Source organism: Formica exsecta, unplaced genomic scaffold, assembly GCF_003651465.1.
Source record: "Formica exsecta isolate Colony F162 unplaced genomic scaffold, ASM365146v1 scaffold337, whole genome shotgun sequence".
Taxonomy (NCBI): domain Eukaryota; kingdom Metazoa; phylum Arthropoda; class Insecta; order Hymenoptera; family Formicidae; genus Formica; species Formica exsecta.
This window is the reverse complement of record NW_021850624.1, coordinates 682816-710770: the sequence shown is the minus strand read 5'-3', so window position 1 is coordinate 710770 and position 27955 is coordinate 682816. Positions and strand designations below refer to the sequence as shown.

The following is a 27955-nucleotide window of genomic DNA, read 5'->3' as shown; positions in this document are numbered from 1 at the left end:
ATAATATAGTATTGTATAGATTGTTTTATAATTTTATTATAAAAGATTTATAATGTTAATTTTTTTAGACTTAACTTAAAACCGCACCATCGATTTGTAAAGCGATACGTTAACTCAAGTGGTATGTTACATAAAGATTTACATTTTACTCACTTCTTCTCATAATATATTTACAAAGCAATGTGTATTATATCACCGATAGTGCACTCGTTTAAGCATCGGATTCTGCCGAATATATATCATTGCGATATCGTCAACTCGGTCACATTAAACAGTTCATCGATCTTGATCAACATGGGCATGAAAAAGATGCCCTTCGCAAATCGTCACCCGATTTTCACGGATGAGAATAACCCTCGCCTCGTTGCTCGCGTTGATTGATCGATGATCATTAAATCTGTATTAGAAACATCCAAGATGTATCACGATAGGATTACCTCTAGGGGAGGTCAGGTAGCCGGGTTGCTTTTTTTATCAATATCATCGAGCCAAGTTTAGAACTTTCTATCCGTGTCATCGAGCCAACTTTTCGTATTACAAATTGAATCACATATAAGAGTTTGAGTTACACGAGAGTACGGCCGTATTGATAATTTTTGCGCGAGATATTTATATAATCGGCCGTATTAATTTAACGTCATCATATATTAACGCTAACTATCATCGAAATGTTTAACCGCTCGCAAGTTTCCGATTTAACGAAAAATGTATATTGCCTTTAGAAACTGTATCGTTCGCGCGCGCGTAATGTACTTTTTTTTTTCACCCGAGAAATGACCACAGAAATGACCGTAATAGTTCGCGCAGCGTCGTAAACTTTTAACGGAAGATAAGAGGAGCTTGTTTGTTATTATTCGAAGAAGACGTTTTTACGATTTACGCGAATGTCTTTCTGTAAATATTAGGAGGAAGCGTTTCGCTATTGTACGTTTCTTCAAAGTGCAGCCCCGGGTTCTGCGATGTGCGGTGCTTCCTTTTTCTCACTTTTCTTCCTGACCCCCTCCCCCACCCCGTGTCCCTACCCCTTCGGCAGAGCGCCCCTGGTCCCCCTCTTGCCCGCCTGCCCTTTCCCCATTCTGCCGCTGCTCCTTTTTCCGGGTCGAATATCGATCCTGATATTTCTCCTTGGTTTTTTTCTTCCTTCGTACGCTCGTCATTTCCAGGCGTTCGTTCTTCCCTTTTCACCATGTAGCCAGAAGAAGTTATATTCCACGATCTTTAGAATAAAATATTATCTTTTGTTCAAGTTGGCTCGGATCACACAATCTCTTTCTATTCGTACAATTTTATAACAGTAATGTAACAAACATTGAATAAAGTTTCAAATGTTTCGAGAATCGTAACAAACTAATAATATATGAATTTAGCCATTTCGTTTTTATATTAATCTATTCACATATCGCGTTTTCACGTTATATTTTAAATATATATAAATAAGATTTCACATATATATTTTATACAATATATTTTCCCATATTGATCATCGCTGTTTTATTTGTAAATTATTGTAATTTATAAAATTATAAAAAAATACACGCTCCATAAAAAGATTATCAACATAAGTTACAATGTTCTTTTTTTTCTTGTTATATCATTGCCGGTTTTTTTTAGCTTAACTTTGTGTACATATGGTATACACTGCATATGATGCACAGAATATTTTAAAAGTTTTATTTTAATTAATCCTTTTCGCCGCGGATTAAAAATGTGAGACGGTGGTAGCCGATAGTCGTGCTCTAAAATACATACGGCAAAAAAAGACTTCAAACATGCAACGGTACCTGTATACGGCTCTATGTAATAAAAACAATATTTAAGATTTCTTACGATGCAAAAATTGGAAGAAAAAACCGAATCAAATTATTCGCGTACACTCGGTGACGTTAGCGTTAGCTGATACAGCGAAATAATTTTACAGTGATACTGCGTATTCGGTGCCTTATGGAAGAATCGGTTAACGCTTAATATTGATATAATCCGCGAAAATAATGGATTCATCCGTCTAGACGAGAGAGAACGACGAATATCTCCATAATATTTTCCAGGCAAGTATTGAAAATCTCATTTTATCGTCAGCATACTGTCGTTCCTCAAAGCCCCCGGCTCGCCTTCCTCGATTTCTTCCTTTTTCCACCTTCGTTCTTTCCCGCCCTTCTTTTTTCCGCAGTTCAATATCGATCCCGGACTGTTTTTCCTTTTTTTTTCTATTTCTACGAGTGCCGCCCTTTTTCCCACCCTTTCCCGCTTTCATCGGACGAAGAACGAACCCGCGACTTCCTCCGCTGTGTATGTGCGCATGTGAGTGTAATCGGTACTTTATAAAAATATTCTCGATTGCTCTGCAGTATCCAAGGAATCGCCAATCGTACTGGTCGGTCGCAAAATAAACCGCCGTTCATTGAAGGCAATGATCTTAGACTAAGAGGGCACTTGAAGCTTATATTCTCGAGGACAACACTCGACAGCAAAAATCCCGAATGCACACAACTGAGAGAAATATTGCCCTTAATTCTTTGTCCCTCCGAGAGCTATAACACTGGTAGAAACTTTCAAGACTAAACAGCTTCCCCCTAAAGCAAATCGCAGCTTTATACATCATCCATATTTCGATACGAAAGCAGTTGATTAAGTGGACAGTTTTAATGTAATATATTAAAATGAAATTAAATATTTAAATAAATAAAATTTAATAACAAAAACAGTTGATCTAATTTAGAAGTATAAATGTATATTTATATTATAATATACGGTTTCATGTATGCGATTTAATAAACATTTTCATACATATATCACGTATATTCTTTCAGGTTTAAGAATCTATCTCTTCATCATGTTGCTATGTGGTTATCAGTCATCACAGAAAGATACGAAAATAAAATCTGGTGACCTCTTTGACCTGTCTACTGCACGAGTAAACCGCATTAATTCCATTAAATCAGGTTGAAAGTAAATTTCATGAAATATTTACTTCCTTTTGTTAACGATATTATCTATAAATCGGTATTTTCGTCCACATTTAAAAAACGAACAGTGTATTGTATTTCTATATATACTATTGATTTAACTGCAACGTTCAATAAAAAGTTGTCGACTCTATAGTAAAACAAGATATAAAAAATGAAAACAATTAATATTTCATAACCAACTCTAAATAAATACACTGTCTGTCTCTCTCATAAAAGATTCATTTCTCATTTTATAGTTTCTTTGTTTGCAATTTAAATATTTTATGGGCGCAAGATATTTTTTTTTTTAATCTATCGAATATTAAAAAAAAAAAGATGGCGGAAACATTGATAATGATAACTATAGCTGTCTTCAAAAGTCCGATATTTTTCGCGTTTTTCTTTTATATCTTATCCTTCTTTCCTTTTCATTACTTCTTTCTGCCAGGTCAAATATCGATTCTGACATTTGCACTCGATTTTTTATCCTACAATTCCAAATCTTCGAACAACAATTTTTGCAACATTTCCCGTTCTTCTTTCCCTTTGTTAAGTCGCAAAGAATGATGAATCCCTTTTAAGAATCGAATACCGTTTGATTCGCGGGATAAACGCGGTGATATTCACAAAGCTCGTCCTTTGTGGCCGAACTTTCTTAATGCACCGGCACCTTGACCGAAAGTTTTTGAGAATCTCTCGAGATAGCTGAAAGTTTCGCGAAACTTAATTGTGGTGAGAAGAAAGTGCTTGAAAGTTTAATTGCGCGACTTTGAATTGCTATATCTAATTATAATTTTCTCGATACGTATTCGCTTGCACTATAATAATTAACGCAAAAATTTGTTCGGTAATTTTCAGTTTAATCAAGATTCCAATCACAATTCAAGGGTCAAAAATTCCATCGCGTTTATTATTACTTTTATTTTTTAAATTATTATACATAAAACTCAGTATAGCTTGCCGATAGCTTGATTTTATAACGAATTGCGAATATTATCGGATTATTGCATTATTTCTTAATGATAGATTTTTGAGATGTAAATCAAATCAAGTTTTTATTAGCAATATTTTGATGATCGAGTTATGAAATTTCAACGTTGAAAAATAAAGCGTTTTCATGCATTAAATTTTTGAAATGGAAGTAATGGATTTTTCATTCTTATAATTATTTTGGGTTTAACTATTTTTAACTTTCAATTTAATAAAATTTTAATAAATTTTTTAAAACATATTTAATTCATACACTGTTTAATTACCAAGATATTTCATATCGATTAAAATATATCCCGGCAGAGTTGGAGGTACTTTCCTCAGAAAAGTATTAGCCGTTAAATTTCTTATTAAAAGTAAAATCCAATTTTGTATATCTAAGAAATTTGACATGATTCGATTTCGCAATTAGAAATTGTCGCATAAACGATTTCCCAGAACGTAGATTTTTTAACCGTCACGATCGATCGAACGTAACGCGATGGCGTCTGCTACTCGTCATTAAAAAACACGTGGCCCTTGGAAAACACTGGCCCCTCTGTTTCTTCGCGGCGCCCTTTGCTCCGCGCGTTACTTTTGAAGAGACGACGATGCGCGACGTATTAATTGCCTCCTTTTAGTACCCCGCGCCGTTTTACGTATGGTGTCATTCATCTCAAAAGCGCGCAGTGGAATAAACCGATTTCTTAATCACACAACGTGGATAATTCGTCGTTGTTGACAATATTAATCAAAGGAAATGATCAATAACATAAAATTCTCAAAAAAGAAAATTGCAATCGATAATTTTTGCTAGAAATATGTTGCAATTAATTTAGCACAAAAAATTCAATTTTAAATATGATTATCACTTTGCATAAAGTAGCTATTACGCTAATTTTAATAAGCTAATTTCCTTAAAGCTTAAAAATATTTTATATAAGTAGAAAGAAGGAGAAGAGAGAAATAAATGTATCAAATAATTTAATGTACGTTATTTTCTTGAATGTGCCAAATGATAACAATTTAAAAAATTTAAAATATCATATCTATATAATGTGTTTACCGAATATCACTAGCGTAGACATAAAAAAAAAAGATTTAGAATCATCAGGAATTTACTAGAATTTTGATACGAACAAAAGTGTAATACATTAATTGTATTTCGCGTAGCACGGTTTATATTCAATTATTTGATTCAATTTTTCAGTTTAACTTTTATGTAATTTAAAAATTCTCCTCGCTGGATATTATTTTTTGCTATGCTTAGAAAATAGAAACACAACGTGCTAAAAAGAACGACAGCTTCTTTATATCGCGCCGCGTTTGTCGAACGTTTTCGGCCCGGTGGCCGTGTTTCGCGCCCAAAGATCGTGCAGGAAAATCTCGAGAATCCTCACCTGTCGTCGCAGCGCGAATCAAACGAGGTACGAAAGCGGATAATTATGATCGATGACGAGGACGAGGATCTCCCTTAAGCGCGGCTCCCAGGGCCACGGTCACGTACGCGACTTACGACGTGCCCTCTCAGTACATACGTCCTCCTCTCTCGTACCTGACGATCCCTCAAGAACGCGTCGCGCGCGGTTCCCATATCACCGATGCAAAAATTCAAATTCGCTGTCATTAATAAAAATTAAAGAGACATCAAGAGCTGGTCTACTAGACCGGGTCACCCGAGGCTCTATCTTCGGCCGCCCATGCGTGTGTGTACATGAATGTACGCGTGTGCGTGTGTGTTTTTCAGGGTGCAGCCGTATGTAGGGACCTCGGGCCCACGGGCCAGCCACTTTTATCTTACCTGCCACGGCACAATAGCGTGAGACTATGGGCCCTTTGTACTTGGCTTTCACCATGATCTGCATACGCGCCCCTACGGTACGCGCCCGGGGCCGGCTATCTCGCGCCGTCGAGAAACTATATGCGGTTTTTTTTTCACCCGGATCGGTTCCGGGAATAAGCCACTGTTCGCGTCTTCGGGTGCCGGAAGCACCCGAAGCTGCTTTTTTTTCCTCCCGTTGGAACGGGTGCTAATTTTTTTTTTGTCAATCCTTTAACGGTGCACCCTCGCGGAAAACGGTACATTCTCGCGATGAATTCTTAGTCACGTCTCGAGGTACGGTCGATCAAAAACACGACCAACCGCGACTTTTGTACTAACAATCCTTTACCGTTAACCATGATACTCAAAATATAAAAAATTTATAGATATTTTTGCAGAGTCATTTTTTGATTACATTAGCTTCTATAAATGTATAGCATGTATATATTTTAATATATTTCTAATCACATTTTGTGTTATAAGAAAAATTATTTACATTAAAAGTGCAACGAAAAATTTGTCGCGAAAAATAAGAGATTTATAAATTTAATTATGTAAAATATAAGAAAAAATTTACACAATATACATGCGTTATATGTATCAAATTTCGTAAAGAATGTGTGAGGTATATCAAGAGATATCATCTTTACAAATATAATTTTAAATCAAGTGGTCACATAACAGTAAATTCATTGCGAAGTGACAAAACACAATACGAAGGACTAAAAATCACTGAAGAAAACTGTTTCCAAGTGGATAAGCAGGGAGATGAACGACGAACACGATTGAGAAGGGAGGGTTAGTACGCTAGAAACTATATATACAGGAAAAGGACGGCCATAACTCTATCCTAGGCCCAAATGTTGTGACACCGACACCAAAAAGGACTCCGTGTTAGGTCGATGTGTGAACGTTATGTGCTTTCATTGTTTCGTGCAACCGACTACCAATCTTTTCTGCGCCGTAAGGGGTGGTTCTCGAAAAACAGAAATACGATGATGATACGACAAAAGCAAACGAAAAATCCATGAGAACCCGAGATTGGCAAATGTTATGGTACAATGCTTTTTTTAGAAATATATATGTATATGATAATATCATTTATGTTTATCATTTTTCTATCATAAATTACGGAATCAAGTATATAATAATAAGACTAAAATAAATTAAAACGAAATAATAAGATTAAAATAAATTAAAACAATTAAAGCGAATAACTTTAATATTGAATAATTGAATACGATGAGATTTTTAGATTAATAAAAATAATATATTAAATTAATATAAAAAATTTATTTAGATTATAATAATTTTAATTGTAATAATAATAATTCTATCTAAAAAAAATGATGCATAAGAAAAATTCTATGAAAAATATTTGAAGAAGAGAATATATTCCAGCATGCATGAAATGTATTCCTATTCATATGAAAAAGATATTGAATACAGACGTAAAAAATATATCAGAATATTTTTTTTTTGTTACACAATGACGCGATATAAATTTCTTCATTCGAAACTTTCATTCCACCGTTTCATTTCATTTAATGCAAAGCGTACGTTGGTCCTGCTACTTTTTTTTCTGTAACGACGCGTTGCCCTACGGATTCATTAGCCAATCGGAGAAGAAGGCTTCGTCACCCAGAGGCTAAGCGTAGATAGAAAAAAAAATCTTATTTCGGCACTGGTCCCTTAACGAACGGTCCCGGTACCGAGACAATACCTTACTTCTCCCCATTTTTTTTTGTCTCTCGCCGAACGGAGACAAAAATCCCGTTGCGCGATTTGCATGCCGGCTGTCGCTGCCGCGCCAAAGCTGCGCGGAGAAAAAGCCGATAGAAGAAGTAAAAAAAATGCTGCAGGGGTTGCGCGAACCATTATTTTAATTTTCGTACAGCTACACCGTGTCGAGGGGACGAAAATGATGAGAGAAGGAGAAGGAAGGAGCGAGAGAGAAAGAGAAACGGGAGGAAGATGAGACGGGGAGGGAAGGGGGCGAAGGGATAGTTACGGAGGATAGAAAAGAAAAGGATGGATGAGTCTTCCTTTGCATAATCTTCGTCAGGGGTGGTGTTTCGCGCGAGGCCAAGGACTCCTCTCGCACGAAGAACGATTTCGGGTGCCGCTAGTACTGAAGATACGAGAACGGCCGAAGGTGTTTTGCATCTCGTCGGATAAAACGACGCGGGTCCCGGCGGATGAGGCGCACCCCTTCTTCGTTGCCGAGAGAAATTACCCTAAAGAACGCCTCTAAGCGTTTTAAGGGATTATGGTCGGGCAGGCGTAAAAAAACCCGGAAAAGGGGTTGACCACCCGCTGGGCCAAACCGGCGACAGATTACAACCTCCGAAAACGTGTTACTGATTTCGCACATGACACAGTTATACGCGGAACAATGTTAGCTGTGCGCTTACATGTTACATTCTCTTCATTTTCTTTTCGCTTTTATTTTATAAATACTAAACCAGAAATGCCATTATTAAAATTATTACATTTATTTATATTAAAAATTGTCATGGAGAAATAATCTTGATTTAATAATTAATAGCTCATTCGTATTATAAATGAAAAAGTTTTCGAGATTTTTAATTTAAAATCTAACGGTTTCACGACCGACAATTCGTTGGTCATGAGTCGTTCAACGAGATAACACGATCATCCCCTCGAGAGATGCCAAAGAGTGAAGCTCTTCCTCGCCCGTATGCGCCATATGCAGATTGGCCGATTGTCTTGTAGGCTCATTCTTTTTCTTCTCCCATCTATCGCCCCCTCCCCTCCGAAAACTTTCACGGACGGTGTCCCGTGAGAATGCCAGAGACATTAGCATGCCGCGGATTATTTAAATCGTTCCCCTGTTGTCGTAGTTCCTTGTTTTTTCCCGAGGCCTCCGCGATAGTCCTATGGCGTGGGTCCCGCGCGAGCACCCATAACCATAGACAAAAACCGGGTGAACCTTCAACGGAAGGAAGAAAAAGAGGAGGAGGGGAAGAGAAAAAGAGAGAGACGATAAACGATGCCTCGGGATAACTCTTCCGCGTGCTACAGGTTCTACGACCGATAAAGAGCGTCCTCGAGATGTCTGCCGCTTCTATTCACATTCAAATCCGGTCCTTTTCGTACCGTACGAAGATAGAAGGCACACCCTAATTTCAGTCTTGGAAAAACAAACGAGTCCTCTGTGATCGAGGATTCTTTATGATCTTTTTGAGTAATGGGAGCGCAATGCTTAGAAATGAGCAAAATGGAGTAGAGCATTTTAGATGTGTGTGTAAACTTAAAATATATAAATTTCAAATATTTGCATGTTTTTTTTTTTTTTAATTTGAAAGAGTTATACCTTTATATCAATTTCTTTTGTTAATTGTCTCCTCGATGGAGTAGAGCATTTTAGATGTGTGTGTAAACTTAAAATATATAAATTTCAAATATTTGCTTTTTTTTTAATTTAAAAGAGTTATGCCTTTATATCAATTTCTTTTGTTAATTGTCTCCTCGATTACACTCTAAATAGTCTAAATGAATGGCTCTGATTAAAGCGCAATAAAAACGCTACCTAATTATCATTATCGATTCAAGCGACTAAATTACTACTACGTTACAGTTATTTACACTTTTCTCTTATTTATTCCCCATCACGCGAATGCGCTTATACATGCTTTTTCTCCTCTTCCTCGAAAGTCTTTTTTTCGCGCTTCCGTCTATTTGTTTCCTTCCTTTTTTTTTTTTTTTTTTTATTCCGAGATGAAATCCGACGAAAGAACACTGCTATGTAAAGCGATTTTCAACCCTTTTTGGCGCCCTTTTTCGCTGTCGTTTTTCGAGTCGTTTGTACCCCACCTTACCTCTCACCCCCATCCTTCCCATTTCGATTTTACTGCTTCACCCTTTCCCTGCTTTTTCGCAGTCTTTGTCTCTTCCTCTCTTGACGGTCTCCTCTAATCCAGTCTCGTCTAAATTATGCAGGATTCTCGTCCGGAGATAGCACGCGAAAGGGTGGAGGGAAAAAAACAAAATCAAAACAGGGGTAGAGTATTCCCCGTCCCGCTAACACCGCGCATTAAAAAAAAAAAAAAAAAAAAAAAAGGATGTCGGACGGGGATTTTTTCTACTATTTCCGAAGCTTTGGTGCCGTTGTTGCTGCGCATTTAACGGTGTCTTTCTTCCGGCCATTTTTAATTCAGCCAACGTTCTTTTCTTTTTTATTTCCTTTTCGTTCTCTAACCGTTCCTTCTTTTCAATGTTCTTTTTTATCAATTCTTTCGTCGCGACTGCAGCTTCTGCCAAGTCCACAAAAAAACGTGGCTATAGGAGAATAATTCAAGACTCGATAGTATTTGTTAGATACTGTAATCTTTTAAGAGACACGAAAGTTAATTAGAGTTACCCCTATTGTTATCTATTTTACGAGCACGATCTTCGTACACGGCCTAATTGATTATGTACTTATGATCGATACTTGATCTACCTCACTTGCTATTATTGTGTATAAAGATGCTATTTACGTTTTACGTGCGCGATTGTTAATAATTGCTGTTAATTATTGTTTTATTCGCTTATTTTTACGGAGCAATGTTCTCTAGAACGGTAAGATTATTTTCATCGGGCCCGCGATATAATAATTTAAGAAAAAAATAATCTAAGATTGATTTAAAAGAGACTTTAAATTCGCTGAGAATGTCTTGGCGTAATTATTAACATGCTGAAACGTCATAAATACTACGAATGATTGCGATAAAAGCGTACTCACGTCATTGGAAAGGCCATTGTTCCACGGATAAGGCGGTTGAGGTGGGGATTGTTGTTGATGGTGAACACCGACGCCAGTGGCCGAGTGCGGATTGTGAATGTGTTCCGCCATGACACTAACCCAATGGGCCAGACCACCACTACCGGTGGTCGCTGGGCCCGTTCCACCTGTTCCGGTCCCACCCGTCCCTCCACCGCCTCCACCACCACCACCGCCACCTTCTTCGCCACCCTCCGACCATGCGAACGAGTTCTTCTGTAAAGAAACATAAATTCATTAAGCATACATCAAGCATAATTTTTAAAACAAGATATTATCAGTAAAGAATGTAAATAAAAGTCATATCTTTGATCTTAATTTCTTTTTCCACATATCAAATTATTTATATTAATATATTGCTTATTTTTGTTTATGTTATATGCACGAATATATTTGAGAAATTCTAAAGGTGTTTAACTTCCAAGAACGTTAAAATTGAGTATAATTAATTACAAAAGTCGATATTTTGACTTGATAGATAGTAATAGACTTGATAGACCGGAGAAATCTTCCTTGCATTAATCACGGTAATTATTTAACTCGCTCACTCTTGTCTGACTGGCGAAGCAGTATTAGGTATTCATGATCGAGTGCGCGCGAAAAGAGTTAGCCCATTAATAAATTGATCGATGAATTGGCTGGCATAGAGCCAGAAAATTTTTGACGTAAAAATACCTAGAGTCATTACATGGCTTTTCATTGCAAAGTTTGTTTCTAATTTCGTTCCGTCATATTGAATTGCGTGATATTAAATTAAGTACCGCCGAATATCGAATAATAGAATTTACATTTATTATTTTAATTTCTTAGACATCACCGTATTCTCCTGATTAATTCATATAATAAACTATGTTCTTAAAATTATTTCGATTAATCTATTAATATTATTATATTAATATTTGTTGGGAGAATTAAAAAATATTTCCATATTTGACACCTACTTAAACTCCCTCACGAACATGTCGTAAGAAAATCTGATAATCACTACGTATAGATTATTCTATATGTGTATAGCGGTCAACATGCACATATTTGCAAATTCGAATATAATTATACCGATCTGCGGCATATCGACCGCGGCAGACATCGTAAGAAATTCATAGCCTCAGACAAAGAAAAGAAAATGTACGTCGCGCAGGCGATAGCCAATCGATATGTCGTCGAATGCAGAGAGGAGCGATGAGCACGGCGACTGTTATAAAAGTAGATGCAATTGGAATCATCTTTGCAGGACGCTCTCGTGATTCGCTTTTGTGCGCGATATCGGCACATTATCCTTTTCCGTTACAATGAAAAATTTTATATTCATCGAATAAAATTGTGTTAAGATCAAAAAACTTTTTTTTTTTTTTTTAACTTGATAGTTTTAAAAATCTATTCCAAAGAGGATTTTGGAGCGGGACAATTTTTTTTCTAAATTTAATGATAAGTAAAAAAGTATTTCTTCTTTTTCTTTTACGATTATATGACATTCTCTATGTGTGTTTCTGTTTGTTATTATTTTTTTCCCTTTAAATCTACAATAGAACATACATATCAGATCTTTTAAAAATAACTTTCAAATAATCGGATTTTAATTCTACCGATATTCTTTTTCGCGCGGAATAAAATTTCGGTCCTTCCTGACACAGCTAACTAATCGCGGTAAATCATTAATTAAGGGGGTTTTAGATTGAGATCGTTAATTGTTCACGCAGCGGTGCATCGTGAGAAAAACGTGTTACGAATCACAAGCATGATTATTAGTCTCCCGAATAATTATCCCCTAGAGCTTACCAGGGGTGTTATTTCTTAAGGGAGCCTCAAAGGGGGATGACGCATTTCATTATTGCAACTACTTAATTGCACGGTCTCGAAGCACGCAGTACGACGTCCGTGACATTTTTTTCTTTAGGCTCAACAACTCCAAATGTAATAATATCCAGATCGAGAAATAATTACTTGTTAATTACCAGGGCATTTGATATTCGAATAGATGCATTCGTTTATCGATCTATCGACTATAAGTCAAGAATGCTTCAATTCAATTTTAACTTTTCAATGCAGTTACAATGTTAATTAAATCAAAATCTCCTTTATAATAATAATAAAAATATTATTAAATTATTCTACTAAAAAAAATATAATTTGCGATAAAAATTCTATATCGTAAATACATATAATGTGTATGTATATGTAATTAAATAATAATATCTTAGAAAAAATCATTTTGTCTGAAAAATATAAATAGTAATAAATTTTGTACAATTAAAACGAAACAAATCTGCAGGTGTATATATCGTATATTTAGGTCAGAAATCATTGCAGACGCTGAGACTGAAACAAGCTAAAACCATGTGCCAAGAAATCGTTCTTTCATAGTTGCAATTCGGGTGAAAAATAAAAAAAGGCAACAGGAAATCACCGCCAGGACGTTTTACTGCTGAAGCAAATTAATAAATTAGAACAAAAATCAATTTAAAAAGCATCAATCAAGATCAATTTAAAAAAAAAAAAGTTGATTAAATTTATATCTTTGCTTTTTTTCGAGAATGCAGTTTTTCAAATTTATTCAGATTTTCTTTCCAATCTTATAATCGCGCATGTAGAGAAGATTTAAAAAAGAGATTATCAGCATAAATAAAACGATTTAACTACAAAAACACAATCTTCGTTCAAAATAAAAAAAAAATAATAATAAAAAACCAAGACAGATATTCGTATGATAAAATATCAAGATTCTAAAACGAAGCACATTGAAAATATTTGAAGAGAACTGTCAAGAAAACAGAACGTTATCCGAACAAACAAAATCTCGGCATGACCTCGCGTTTTATGCTTTTGTTAGGCGAAAACTCTCGTTAACTATGTTCTAACTTTTTAACTGACAACTTATAATACCGCCGACGGACAAGCAATCACGTTAAGACATACTTTATCTCGCAAACAATTTCGCCGACCTGTCAACCGACTTTTAACTCTTCGCTAACTATCCTCACGATCATTGGCGACATCGTTTACGTTCTCCCACACTTGGCGCTTTTCCACCACGCTTTTGTTTATATATTCCCGATATACCATAAGTAATATATCCACGTGATGTTTGTTAAACAAACGCACAGTAACAGAAATATTTCAAGAAAATCTCAAGAAACTCCATTTTTTTTTATTTTAGCGCGAATGATATGTGTGTATAGAATTATGTGTGCGCATATTTAAAATTATATAAGATATAGTAAAAAAAAAAACAAGCACGCATGAATATGTAAATTATTAAATTATATCCGAATTCATCACACTTGCGGCCCTGTCTTTAATATTACAAGCGAGAAAAGATGTCAAAGAGAGACAATTGACAATGCGCATGCATAATGTCACCTATTGTTACATTGCAATATTAGCAATTTGCAACAACAAGCAATGCAATGAAAAAAAAAAATTTTTTTTCAGCGACTCGAGTCTAACCTCATCGTGATCTTCCCGATGAAGAGCTAAGTTTCTCGGAAAGGCGGGCACGCTGCTGACGGTCAATCCCTTCAGGTCCTTTAACTCCTTCAGTGCACCGAGCGCGTTTAAATTGTCCTTCAGATTCGCTAGATTGAAGTTAATCCCCTGCTCTTTGAAATTGAGATGCCTGTTGAGCACAGTTTTGCCTAACGCGCTCGCCAGCAGGCTGTTGTACAGCTCGTTTCGTAGAATAAATTTTCTTTCGGCACTGCAGTCATCCTTGCTCGACACGTCGTTCGAGGAATCCGAGTCCACCTCGACGGAAGAGTTTGAGACGACACTCATCGTGGACATTTTACCGTTCTCGTTACACCAATCCGACGCAGTGAAAAATATCTTTCTGGATGTCGATGCACGAAAAGCACCTCTTTTTTTTTTTTTGTCTCCTTCGCTTGGTATTCTCCCTTTTCTATATTTTATCTCAACAAAGGGTGAGTTTCAAAATCGCAAGGACCTAGTAAAATACCTGTACATGTGTTCCTTGTATATGTATATAGGAATATATAATTAAATAGGTTCTTAAATTGTGTATATATATATATTTATTTGTTTGTTTATCTATTCAATAATCTCCTTTTATTTATTTTTACTTCGTACTCGGTTAAGAGGATAAAAACGCCGCGCGGCGCGCGCGTTCTGGGAAATTGCTTCAATAGCCCACGTGGCACATTAACGTACAGTTAAAAACTGTTTAAAGAGCTGCAAGGTTGGCTTCCGAAGTCGAGTGTATTCATCCACAAATTCCACGTTGCCTCGAAAAAAATAGGTTTCCTTCCGCGCATCGTGGCTTTGCGCGGGGGAGGATTCAAGGGAAACAAAGGTGTCTCGTCTTCGTTCGCGCCTCGAGCTTCCTGTTTTTTATTGCCTGTTGGCGGAATCAGACGCCATAAGACACAAGTACGTTGCTTATTTATTCCGCCTTCTCCCTTTCGTCTTGGCAGAGAAAAGGCGCTCTTCGCTGTTGTACAATTAATCTCTAACTGTATTATTACTATCACTATGATTGTTAGCGGACTAGTATCGAGGACTAAAGCGTTCCTCCTTCTCCTCCTTCTCCTCCTCTTCTTATTCCTTTTCAATCACACTTGTAATTTGGCGCTCATGTGGCCGAGGAGAAGTTTTCGTTTCTTTAATGTATTTAAATTTATATTATTAGTGCGCGCCGTGCCTTGTGACCGGCGCGAATTCGAAGGAAAAAAGACCGCGTTACATTTAGGAACTTTTGCGCGCGCAGCTCATTACGCATGGCCGCGAGCTTTCTAATTGGCTGGTTAATTAACGCGGGAGGCTCCATTCTCGTCGCGGACACGAGGTTTCGACGTGCGTCATCTCGGTCTTTTTTTTATTCCTCCTTTTCTTTACTCTCCCTCCTCTCTCTTTCTCTCGTTTCTCTTCCTTGTTCCTCCTCCCTTATTTCTCTCTAATTATCGCTCCCTTAATTTTCTAATCTTTGGGCTAAAACACGTGAAAAATAGGAACTTTGGTTGATCGTCTGGGATCTCTCCCGTTTTCGCGACATTAACGTCGATGTTGCCCCCTCTTCGTTAAGATTTGTCCCTCAGCGAGAACACGCAGCATCTTCCCCGAACTCGCCTTCCTCCACCTGGTCGGATCTCTCCGTCGCCAGGAAGAAGAAGAGGAAGAGGAAGCACTGAAAGAGGCAGAAACATCTTCCTCGGTGGCGCGAGGTGGCATCGAGTAGCATCCCCTTAGGCCTCTGTTACATCCGGCGGCGTCATTCTCGTGGTGTATTCGTAGAACTCGTTCAGGAGGCCGCGCGGCCCCCCTCTCTTCATCGTCGGCGTGAATGACGCGAGCGTGTCGTCGAGCCAAGTGTGGCCGATCGCCGCCGACGGACCTCGCTCGGGCCCGATTTGATGGGCCCACCGGGGCCCCTCGTAAATCGCGGACGACGTAAGACCCTCTCTTCGCCCCCTTCGCTCGTGCAGTAGTGGGGGTAAATATTCGTTCAGTCGCACACGAGCCTTAGTGGAGCGCAGATGATTTCGTTCCTCCCCTCGGTGCACGTACGACGTGTCCTCTTGCTTTATATTAAATGTGCGATGGGGTAAGTCTCGCGACAATCGCGCGCGACGTACACTCGCCGGTAACCATCCGCTTCCTTCTGTTCTGCGCGGCGGTTCGAGAAGGGGGTCGGCCTCTCGAATTCCAGTTTCTTATGTGAGCGCGACCGCGCGACTGGTTGATGCAGTCCGCGGCGGAGCATAAGGAAGCGGAAGCTCGGCGCTCTCTTTCTCCGTCCTTCTCTCCCTTTCTATCCTTCCTACTCCTACCGCCGTCTCCTTCCTTCTCGATCTCTCTTTCTCGCGCTTGGGACCAAGGAAAGGCGCGCACGCTTCGCCGTGGCCGCCGGCGTCGTCGTCGTCGACGTCGTCGTCGTCGTCGTCGTCGTCGTCGTCGTCGTCGTCGTCGTCGCCGTCGTCGTCGTCGTAGTAGCCTCCGTCTTTTACTTCCTTTTCCTCTCTCTACCTTCCTCCTGCTCTCGCGCTCTCTCCTACCCTTTCTGTCTTTTTTAGTTTTTTTCTACCCTCTCTTTCTCCGTCGGTCTCGCGGACGCGCGGCGCCGCGTCGTGGTAAGAAGTGGTAGATGAAAGTAAGAAGGAGAAAGAAGTAAGAGGAATGAGAAAGAAAGAAAAAGAAAGTACGCGAGACAGAGAGAATCTCGAAAGGTGGAGGCGGAGGATGGTATTGCGGAGAGAAGGGAGTACGGCGAGGGGAGGGTGAGGGTAGGGAGACGTAGCCCGCGAAGAAACAGATAAATATAGATATTTTTCCTTCGGCCGGCCACCTGAGAAGGGGGTGCAAGTAAGAGGGCGATGGAGACGGTCCGAAGGGTGGGAGAGAAGATGGTAAGGAAGTAGAAGGGGGTGGGGGAGTGTGTTGCACGCTCGCTTCCCGCCCCCCAACCGAATTGGAAAAATGGAAATAATAAGAGTCGCCTCCTAGGGGGTTGCATGGCGCGCTGCATGAGAGTTTGGAGTCGGAGGCGGGGGAGGGCGGTGGCGTCAGGGTGGTAAAAGAGGTACGGCGGTGGAAGTGGGTAGATGGGGTGGTAGGAATTGTGCGCAGTGCAGCATGCGCTCTGACGACCAGAAAGCACACATCCAGGAATCGATGTGTGCGAGTGTCACGTGTGCTCGAAGCGAGGGAGAAAAAGTAGGGGAGGTTTGGAAGATCGCGGCAATCCTATGTGTGTGTGTATCGTGCGCATCTGTGTACATCCGACGAAGAATACTTTGACGAGTGTCAAAAGCAACATGGCTCTATAAGCGCACACTTTTTTTCGACGTCCTTCGCGTGAATTAATCTTCGACCACTGTATAGACACAGTGCCGATGCGAATCTCACTTAACGTATACAAAATTACAGTCCTTTTTCCTAGAAATTATTTATTTACCTTAAAGAAAAATATTTTTGGACCAAAAATGAGAGAGGAATATCTTGAAAAAGATCTATAGATTTATTAGCCGTTCTAATTAGCCCGCGATATGATAATTCGAATAATTATTTAAAACCGCAAACATGTGTATTTAGTTAATTATTTATGTGACTTGGAAAAAGAAAAACAGAACAGTATCTCAATTTAGCTAAATCGATTTCAAACGTATTAAAAAGGTCTGCTAATTTCTTCGAAGAATGACGTCATAACGAAGGGAAATTCAGTGAAACATTATAAAGTAATCTGATCACTTTCAGTGTCTCGAGAGTTATACGCTCGTTACGATCGATCGATGTAAAAAATTCATGCCGGTTAGTCCGGAGTACGGAATAATCGGCGCCACGAATACACCCTAGCCTCGTTTTACGAGACGCTCGCAAATAACCGACGAAAGATGGTCCGCGACCGCAGGTAGTGACGCGCTTCTTTTCGAGTGGTATCAGCTTTTCGGGTTAGCTCGGATGTACACACGCAGTAGAGTATCCGGAGAAAGAAAAGAGAGAGGGAGAGGGAGAGGGAGAGACAGAGAAAGAGAAGGAACGTGACTCCCCGACAGTCTCAAAGATTCATTCTCTTCTTTAACGGAGAATATAATCTGAGTGAAAGCACCAGTAGAGCGAGAAAAGGCGGGGAAGAGAGCTCGACGTACTCTAATGCCTCTAATGCCTCTAACGGTGCATCCCTAATTACCATTGTACCATTGGTATGCAGATAGCTTCGCACTATTGGAGAACCCTTTCTTCCTTTCGCCCTAAATAGCCCGATGAGACCACCGTACGCCACCACCCCTTTTTCTCTCCATTGCGGTGTCTCATTCTGCGTATAATATTATTTGTATTTTGGTTTACGGGGCGGAGCGAAAATCGAAAGAGAAGAACTTCGCCAGCGCCGTACAATCGTCCGTTCACGAAAAGCACGATTCCGTCTTCAATTTCTCATGCTTTCTCTCTGCATCGCATCCTCCGGGAAACGGTCGTCCCTCTTGTCATTCAGAGCCCAGAGTATTACCGTTATTACGCTCGTCACGCATGCGAATGAGTGCTTGCCACTCGCGTGAGAAGTCACCCTTTGAAGCACCATCGAGTAACGCATCGCGCTCAACCCCTGCTCTTTCTCTATATACTTTCCGATCCTATTACTGCTTATAAAGCAAAGTATATCATTACTCCGCTATCACTATAATTGAAAAAATAAACCTTGAGAGTTTTGTTCGCATTGTCGATAATTGCTCATTAAAATATATCGTGACTTATCTCTTTTCAAACCTATATAAAATGAACTAAAGCTACAATACCTAGGAAGAGACTCAGCTTATATTTTCGAAGATACTTTCTGACAAAATATCTGACAAGAAGATTGTCGAGGAGAGATTTACCCTACTATAACATTCACTCCACTCAAAGAACGTTATGCTTGGCGAGAGACGTGAGGTAGCGGAGTTACGAGAAGACCACGAATAAGAGGGCAACGAAAATTAAAGAAGCGCTAAGCCGGGCGCTAAACCGAAGAACCACTTGTTGAGCAGCTTGCGATGGCAGCACGCCGGTTAAAGGAAGATCGGAGCGACTCGGAAACGAGGGTGGAGAAGGGAAAGGGGTGCGACGGATGCGACGGCGACGAGAAGGTAGGGAATAGGGGGTAGAGTGTGCGGATATGCAGATGAGGGGCGGCCACCCCCGTGTAACTAACTTCTAACTTTCGCGTAACGGCCAGCAGCGGCTTTCCGCCAGTTTTACACCGACAGCCCTCGCGCGACGAGAGTTCTCGCTCTCCTCCCACATTCACCCTTTCCTCGCCCTTATTAAATTAAATGCGAGCAGCTCGTCAATCTGAATCTCTCAACCCGTTAAATTTCACAACGGCGAGATCGATATCTCGTTTCGATTTCGAGAATGGCCGAAGAATCTTTGAACGGTTACGATCAGAGATTCCTGATTCATTTTCTTTAAACAATTTTTCTTTCGTAGATATAAAAATGGGAGTGTATAAACGCATAGAGCACAATGTATTAGTACAGTTCCTCTCTTATTTGCTGCTTTAATATTATTTTCTTAAAATATATTAATTTGTAATATAAATAATTTACAAAATTTAAATTGTAGCAATAAGTTTCAAATATAGATAATTCTCTGTTAATAATAACACAGCGATACTTTAATTCTGATTCAAATGACATTTGAAGAATTAAACAAAAGTGTAAAAAAATATTGTAAGCAACAGAGTAATTCAAATATACTTATTTATGAAATAGCAAATAAACTAGTATACACGATTATGATTTACATTCTTATTTGCAGATATTATATCCTTGGATAAAGAAATCATCGCGTGGGAGGATTTACAAGGACCATCTTCAAAAAATTATCAATTAACTTCACTTTACGACATAATGCGGCCAAAATACGTCCTCCTCGTTCTTCGGAATAAAGCGAAGAAACCGCGGGACAACCAAGCACCACAGCACTTTTCCATCTTTGGTCGTTTTTCCGTTCGCCGGCCCGTCGAAAAAAGCCAAAGAAAAGGATGCCTGGCGCCGGGACGTCGGCGACGACGAGTCTCGACCCAGATATCCCGTCGTCGTTGTCGTCGTCGTCGTCGACGACGACGACGACGTTGTCTCCTCCGCGGCTCCGACTTTTTTTATTTTTCTCTTTTGCTCTCCCATCGCGAACGAACCCTCCCTCCAACGTCCCAGTTGAGGTAGGTTTTTCCACCCTTTCCATTTCCAGCATTACCCTCCGAGCATCGGCTATACGCACACATCGAACCGCGCTTGTGTCCGGCGCGGTTCTGTCCGAGAAACGTTTACGTTAGAATGGTCATCGTAAAAATTCCCATGCGAATCTTGTGATGAACGAGTATGCTGATCTTACGAGTCATTCTTGAATCATTTTTATTTCAAGTTAACGCGAAGAAAATGCGATACTAGTATAAGTCAGTGAAAATTCAATCGATTACTTGGAATAAATTCGTACGAGCATCTAAACAATTGCGTTTGCATAATATTTCGATTTTATTTTCATATCTTTAAGTCAGAACTGCCATTCATTGCTATGTTTTGCTTCAAATACAGAAAACACGACATATTTTATATAATACGTGATATTTTTTATATTTAATTTTAAATTTAATATGAGAAGCATTTTAATTCTGAGAATCTAAAAATTAATACAATTAAATTATTTTTTTAAAATTGCTCACATATTTTTTCATAGAGTGTATGAAAATTTTTTATGGATAAAGTTGTCTTATAGACTAAAATAATGCGTTGTTGTTGTATCTGTTATGAGAAATGCCTCAAGACGCTTTAAGTAAACCTTTGCACGTCTTGCATCATTATTGTAGGTTACGCATGCATAAAATAATAAATTAAGTCGACTGATATGATCGGAGAGTAGTGCGATTGGTCGCCGTCACGGAGAACCCTCCTTTATTTTTTTATCGCACTGTAGAAATCTCTATGGTGCCGGCCATAGAAGCTCTTATGGTACGCGGCCATTTTGAATTATTAATGCCTATATACGATACGATGCATTATATTATAAATAATAATCAATGCAGTTCAATGCACTGACGTCGCTCAAGAAATAATTCCATATATTTCCATATTAATTCTATTTTATAGTAATATTTTAAAATCCTCTATAAATATATTTGATATCCCATTGTATACAAAAATTATTTCATAGTAACAGTTTTGCAATCAAATTCCAACAATGTAACAATTATTAATTATACAATTGCCGATGATATTTAAAATGATGCATTTCTGAATTTCGCGTTTGACACATTAATGTAAGTTTCACTATTAAAAAAAAAACATGAATATATCCTACATGTAATATCTAAGAGATGTTCAAAAGCTGAAAACATTTAAGCCGAATAAACTCGAAAAGAAGGGCATCTGATTACGTTAAGTTCAATCCTGCCTTAAATTCTACCAAACGTATGCTTAATTGATAACACCGCTATGACATCAATTATCCAGTGAAACCGCAAAATGACGATGTGTAGCTAAAGATCATAAGTCAATACAAGCCCAAAGAAAAGAAAGAGAGAGAAAGAGAGCGAGTTTTATCTCCAAGATCTGAACGATGACGGGATCCAGAATAAACGTCGTGGAACGAGGTGCGTATCAGTTTATGTGGGCTAAATTGTTTAAGGGTCGATGTGTCCTTAAGCTAAGGCAAAAGGTTGTCTGGGGCGGCGTCTAGCCGTGTCTATCGATTATCCTCCGTCCTTGTCTGTCCCCTCCGATCTTACCGTCTCTTTCCCGCCGCCCCACCTTGTCATCCTATACCTATACATCTCCATCCTTGCTCCTCCATCTTTCTATCGTGTCCCTCTCTCTCTCTCTCTCTCTTTTTCTCCCTCTTTATTTCTCTCGTTCTCTTTGGTTCCCTACCTCCTCGTCACCCACATCCTCCTCCGTGCTCCTGACCTGTCGCAAACTATCTACGCACTTATGCATGGTATTTGGACCCTTCTTACAACGGCGACACGCTCGATTGGGGGATCTCAGCTGTAAAGGGTGATCTCAAACTCCATTATTTATTGTTCTCTAGTCGTGCAGCTAATTTCTGTTTAATCTTTATTAAGAACATATGTATAAGTGCGTTATAATTGCAATATATTGCTAAATATTTATTGCTAAATCTCTATTTTAAAATTTTATTCTAAATATTATTTCTGTATATAAATAGAGGTAAAATAAGGGTGTCGAAAATTTAAAAAGGAAAAAGCCTTTATCGATTATTCTTTAAAATTGTATATTCCACGTTTCTTTTTTTAGTTCAAAGTTTTTAATTAGATATATGTATATGTATGTATATATATCCGTGACATTTGCAACATTTTAAGAATTAAATGATATATAATCTGTCGAGGAATATTGACGGATTGTCAATACGAAGGATATTAATAAGGCCATTTTACGCTGACTACGCTATATCGTGATTTCAATAAGTAAGGCTAGATTTCGATTCTGGATGTCGATTTCAAATAGAAAATTGTCAAATAAACGATAAATTTGTTAGCGTATATCCAGCTGTGTCATAGCTAACACAAATTGAATATTACATAGAATAATTATAGCAAGATTACAATAAGATTATGAACACGCAAAATGAAACATATTGTGTATTCGTCTCAACTATTGGAATATTTTTGAACGGTTAAAGTAACTTTTTGCTGCTAACTACTTGCAATTTTTTGTGTCATATAATGTGTTACGAGTCGTTCGTAATGTGTCGCAAAAGGCTTCGTGAAACGCAATAAACGACATAAAGAATGAAATGACATAAAGTAGGGCATGTTTCATGTCGCGCATTTCTTTCAAAGAAATGTATGAAATGTAAAGAAATGGTGAATATTTTTAATGAAGGTTAAAACACATGATCGAAAATCTTAAATCGAAAAAGCATGGTGCAACATCTTTCTTTTACCACTTTTTTTAATACATTATTTTTAAAAATTGCAAGATCTTCAAGATTGTAATTAATAATACATGTACTGTTCTTAAGTTTGTTATTCTAGAACGCGAAATCTGGCACCGCCATCAAAATACATGTCATTACTTGACCTATTATTCAAGAAAAATGAGAGAAGGGGATGATATCTTATTAATTCACTATAATAATTTTTTAAACGTAAATTAATTTATAATACAATAACAACTTCAAATAATGTATACTTATCGAATATTTCCTTTTGATTACAATGCAGACAACTATATATAAACGGCATTATAATGTTTCAAAAAAAATTATTTTATCATCTATTACAAAGAATAGATAAAATAAATTTTTTTATATATACATTATCTAACTATATATATCATTTGAAAAAGATTTATATCAATTATATATTATTGCTACCCTGAGCTAAAAGTGGAGTTGAAAGAAGGTAGAGTGTCGAAGTAAGACAATCAATATCATAAGCTGCGTTCTGTTTTAACTATTTCACATAATAAATTTAATTAGCTAAATCTTCCAAATAAATATTACCGTATCAAGAGAAAAAGAGAGAGAAAATATTGTAAAATATTACGAATACAAGACGACGCGAATAAAACAGAGTATAAGATAATCATCTGTAATAATTCTTGTAGGATTAGAGCGCGTATCAGGAGTATCAGCGGGTGTTCCAAGTGACAATTTGCGATACACGCGCGCGAGTGTGACGGACGGGTCGTGACCTAGGCCGTCTTGAAGGGCAGACATTTTTTAATCGATAACCAGTCCCCTCCTCCCCTTCCCCGCGACGACCGACACCCCCGAAGGCAACGGAGGGTGATGAGGTCGCTGACTAAAGGGGTGACCGAAGGGAGTGAAGAGAAAGAGAAAGAAAGAGAGAGAGAGAGAGAGAGAAAGAGACCGACCGCGACGATCGTGGAGGCGTACAGACGCCGCACTGTACTTCGGTGCTCTCATACCACCAGCCTAAATAAAGGCCCATCCCTTAAAGCGGATCGGCTCGAAAACATTGTTAAAGGGGATGGAGCGCCGAAAGTGGTCTTGGCCGAGTGAAACAGGAGATTGGCAAGGTTCACCAGTTGTCTCGATTAGTCACGATAATGGGTCGCCGTTAATAATAGCGTCGAAACAGCGAAAGTTCTCCGCGGATACGGAGAGACACGCTTTTAGCAAAAGACAACTAGACACTACAAAGATGAACACGTGGATTGCATTAAGAATTTAATACACGATTGAGCTTCTGCAAAGTGCGACAAAATAAAAATGTCTCTTGTTCGATAATTTTTTTTTACTTGAAGAGCGCGAAAAAAGTATTGAAAAATACAGCGATAAGAGTTGTGCGTATGATAAATATTTCTCCAAACTTTTATAAAATAAATCAATCATATGAATTGAGAGAAACAATTAAAATCTTATAATAAAACCAAAATATAATCTTTAAAGTCTCGCGTTAATTTAATTGCCAATATATGTAATACATAAAAAAATCATGTTTCATTGATAATGATTAATTCGTCAAAGCCTTTAAAAAGTCTCATTGACATATTCATTGATTTTTCTAGATAATCTCGCGCGTCTCGATTTTCGTCAAGTTATATCAGACTACGTAATAGCAAAAAACAAGAAAAAAGGCAATAAAGGAGAGCGAACGCGGAGAACTCGGGGCGAAACGGCAAAATATTGTTTTTCCATTCTTCTCGCGGGCGACGATGGCGAGACGAGGTGCCAGCAGTGTTTTCAGAAAAAATATACCACCCCCGTCGCCGCCCCCGCCCGCGGCATGACGATCTGTATTTTTTCCACCCCGTTTTCCTTCCCCGCCGTCATCGTTATATCTTGCTCCTATGGAAAACGCAGGGCTTGCAAATTTCGAAACAAAAACATCGGCCGAAAGTAAAACCAAATTTGTTTTGCGCCTTTTTACAATTACAAAACAAGGCAGGTGTAAAACTACAATAAAAACTGTTGTATCGATGGAAAATAACATTTCATCAATCATATCAGTATATTTTTTCGTTCGTTGTATGTATTGTGTGCTAAAAATTGACAACTGAATCTAAACTGTTGATAATCACGTTAAGCTATAATAAATGTTTTATCCTCTTTCAACCAAGTTTAATTACTGATTAGATTTATAATTTACATTCTATAAAAAAATAACGTCTCTACCATTATTATTCAAAAATATATATACTATATATTCTTCTTTACACACATTCAAAAATATAAAAATATAATAATCAGCTCCAAAATATTTAAATCCTAAATAGATTTTTTAAATAAAAAAAAAAATAAGAGTATTTTGCATCAAGACCTTTTATACGTAACAATTTGCAAATAATTAACATACAGACTAATTTTTAATCGATAAATATCTTATTCTGGCATTTGTGTTTCCATTACGTTAAGCATAAAAATCGAGGGAAAATAATATTTGTAAAAAAATCATGTGCAGGAAATTCCGTGAATGGATCTTAATAGATTATCATTTTTACAGGCGGTACTAAGTGTTTCGGGAAAAAAAGTTAAGAATATAATATAATATACCGCGATGTTTAATGATTGTAATTCCACCATTTCAGATCCGGCATGTTGCGTCACATAATCGATTTATGGACTTGAAATTGCATTTATGTTGATTATTAATAGCTTCCTAATGATTCGGCGAGAACCGTAAAAAAAAACGAACGAGCGCGATATGGCCGCTTCAACTGCGATACTGCATATTTTGCGAGCATGTGTGTACTTGTGCGTGCATGTATGTATGTGTGTGTGATCGTCGGGATAATTTGTGAAACGTTAGGCGGAGCATCCCGTACACCGCGTTACTCTAACGACAATTTGGCGGTTGAGAGAAACGGGATCGAAGTCGCTTGAAAAGCGCATCGCTGCTAATTACGATGGAACGGCGGGAAACGTCAACGTCTCGTTAGCGCAGATTTTGTTAATAGTGGCATGCACTACGCGAGATTCACCTGTTGCGTAAACATGGTAACTCTAGGTGTCCCGGAATTCTAAACAAGTAACCTCAAGAGCGCCCGATAAAATACTTTTACCGAACACACACTTTTTCTCTCTTTCTGAGCTAAACTGACGGATGAATTAATATTTTGGGCGATTAATATATTTCCTTTCTCATAATAAATTGTATAACCATCGCACTGGGATAATGAATAGAAAAGAGCTATTTTATGAAATTGCAATATTAAATCTGTTATCTCTCAAATTGATATTGAATCTTATAGAAATAATTGATATTGTCAACATGTCGATCGAAATAATAGAGTGAGTGAAACCTGCAACAATTTTTGAAGCAGGCTCTCATGCATTAATCCCGATAACGTAAACGGCCATTTTTTGGCAACGGGCAACGATGCTAGTAGAGACAGAAGCATTTAAAACACGATCATATATCACACCTGGGTATTATTTTTATTTTCGGACCGAAAAAAAATTATCTCCATCATCCTTTTTTGCAACCTGTTGCAGCGCAAACGCTACAAGGGGGAAAACAAGCGTTCGGATTGTCAAATAAAAGTAATTGAGAGAGTGCGTGGAAACGGTCCGCGGATCGCAACCAGTCGTTGTTTTTCCGAGTAAAAAAAAGAGAGAGAATATTAAACGATTACCTGTTGCGATCTGTTGACAGTACAAGCGAACGATCGGGTTTTAATAATGAAAAAGTAAACGAAATGCTTTTTGTTACATTACAACCTCGAATAATTGATCGCAGTCGTTCGACAAGCGACAAAATTCAAATTTTCTCGGTTTACGAAAGTATCGTGAAATTGCATGCACCGAGAGCAACTGTGATCCGATACATTTTATTGTTTTATTGCTAAATTTCCATCTCCCACCTTTCTCTCTCTCTCTCTCTCTCCCTCTCTCTCTTTTTACTACATCTCCATATAATATTCACAAAGTTTATAAATATTTCCTGTCCTCATGATATTTTTCATCGAGATTATTTTGCGAATCTTTCAAAGAGTTCATAACGTTCCATAAATTAAATCAACTTATTTATATTACACTTCTCTCTTTTAATTATCATTAAATATATTTGACTTACACTGATATATAAAGATTTATATCTGTATGATATTAAATTCAATTTAAAACGATAGATGCCGGGAGAATTCAGCATAAATGTATGGAAAGATGCGTACGGATTTCGGCAAGCTCCCTCAACAATAGAACAAGTCTCCCCCGTTTCGTTGCGCGTTTTCCATGATAATCGGACATTCTAACCGACGCGTGGTCGCGTCACGAAATTTGTTCCCTCGGATGGTTCGGGCGATACTCCGGTTCGGGCTTGCACATCCCTCGCGTTAGGGGTTGGTAATTCGAGGCCGGGTACCCTCCTCCGTACGTGCTAGGACCTCCCGACGTTCCCTGTTTTATCCACCGCGGATAAGGGTTGGCTAACCGCCCAAAATCTCGGGGGTAAATTGAAACCTTCCACATCGCGTGGCGGTAAAATTTGCTCCGCGGATCGACAAGAGGGAAGGACTTTGAGTAATATAATATTCACATTGCTGCACCGATAATCATTGCACTTTTACTTTCTAATTATTGCAACAAAAAAAAGAACTGAATAATAATCTTTAATAAAAGATTCAACATATAATATTGAAACATTTTTGCTATCTTTTAAAACAGATGAGTAACTTTCATAATATCTCCATCATAATTTAAAATTTATCATAATTTAAAATCTTCACGCCGTATTATATGAGATATATAAAATAAATTGTATATATTTGTTGTGGAAACAATTAATCGTACTAATTGGTAGACAACTTACTATTACAATAAATTATTGAACCGTGTTCTTTTTTTCGTGCAGAAATTTACATTTACGTAATACATACGTAATACATAACTTTTTCAAAATTTTTTTCTGAAAAATACAGACATGTTTTAAATGAATATTTTATTTGAAACACTACGTTCACAAAAGGTGAAGGTGATCGTAAAAATATGTGTGTTGCGAGCAATATCATATATATATAT

At 38.0% G+C, this 27955-nt stretch overlaps 1 protein-coding gene across 2 annotated transcripts in view; it reads right to left on the bottom strand.

Moving 5' to 3' along the window:
* LOC115238432 (zinc finger protein rotund-like) overlaps positions 1-27955 on the bottom strand; it is a 156024-nt gene that overhangs the window by 90654 nt on the left and 37415 nt on the right. Inside the window, exon 2 of one of the 2 annotated variants that reach the window (XM_029812271.1) lies at positions 10484-10738. In XM_029812271.1, coding sequence (XP_029668131.1) covers positions 10484-10738 — 255 coding nt within the window. The remainder of the gene's footprint in view (positions 1-10483; positions 10739-27955) is intronic. The other variant, XM_029812272.1, reaches the window with a different exon arrangement.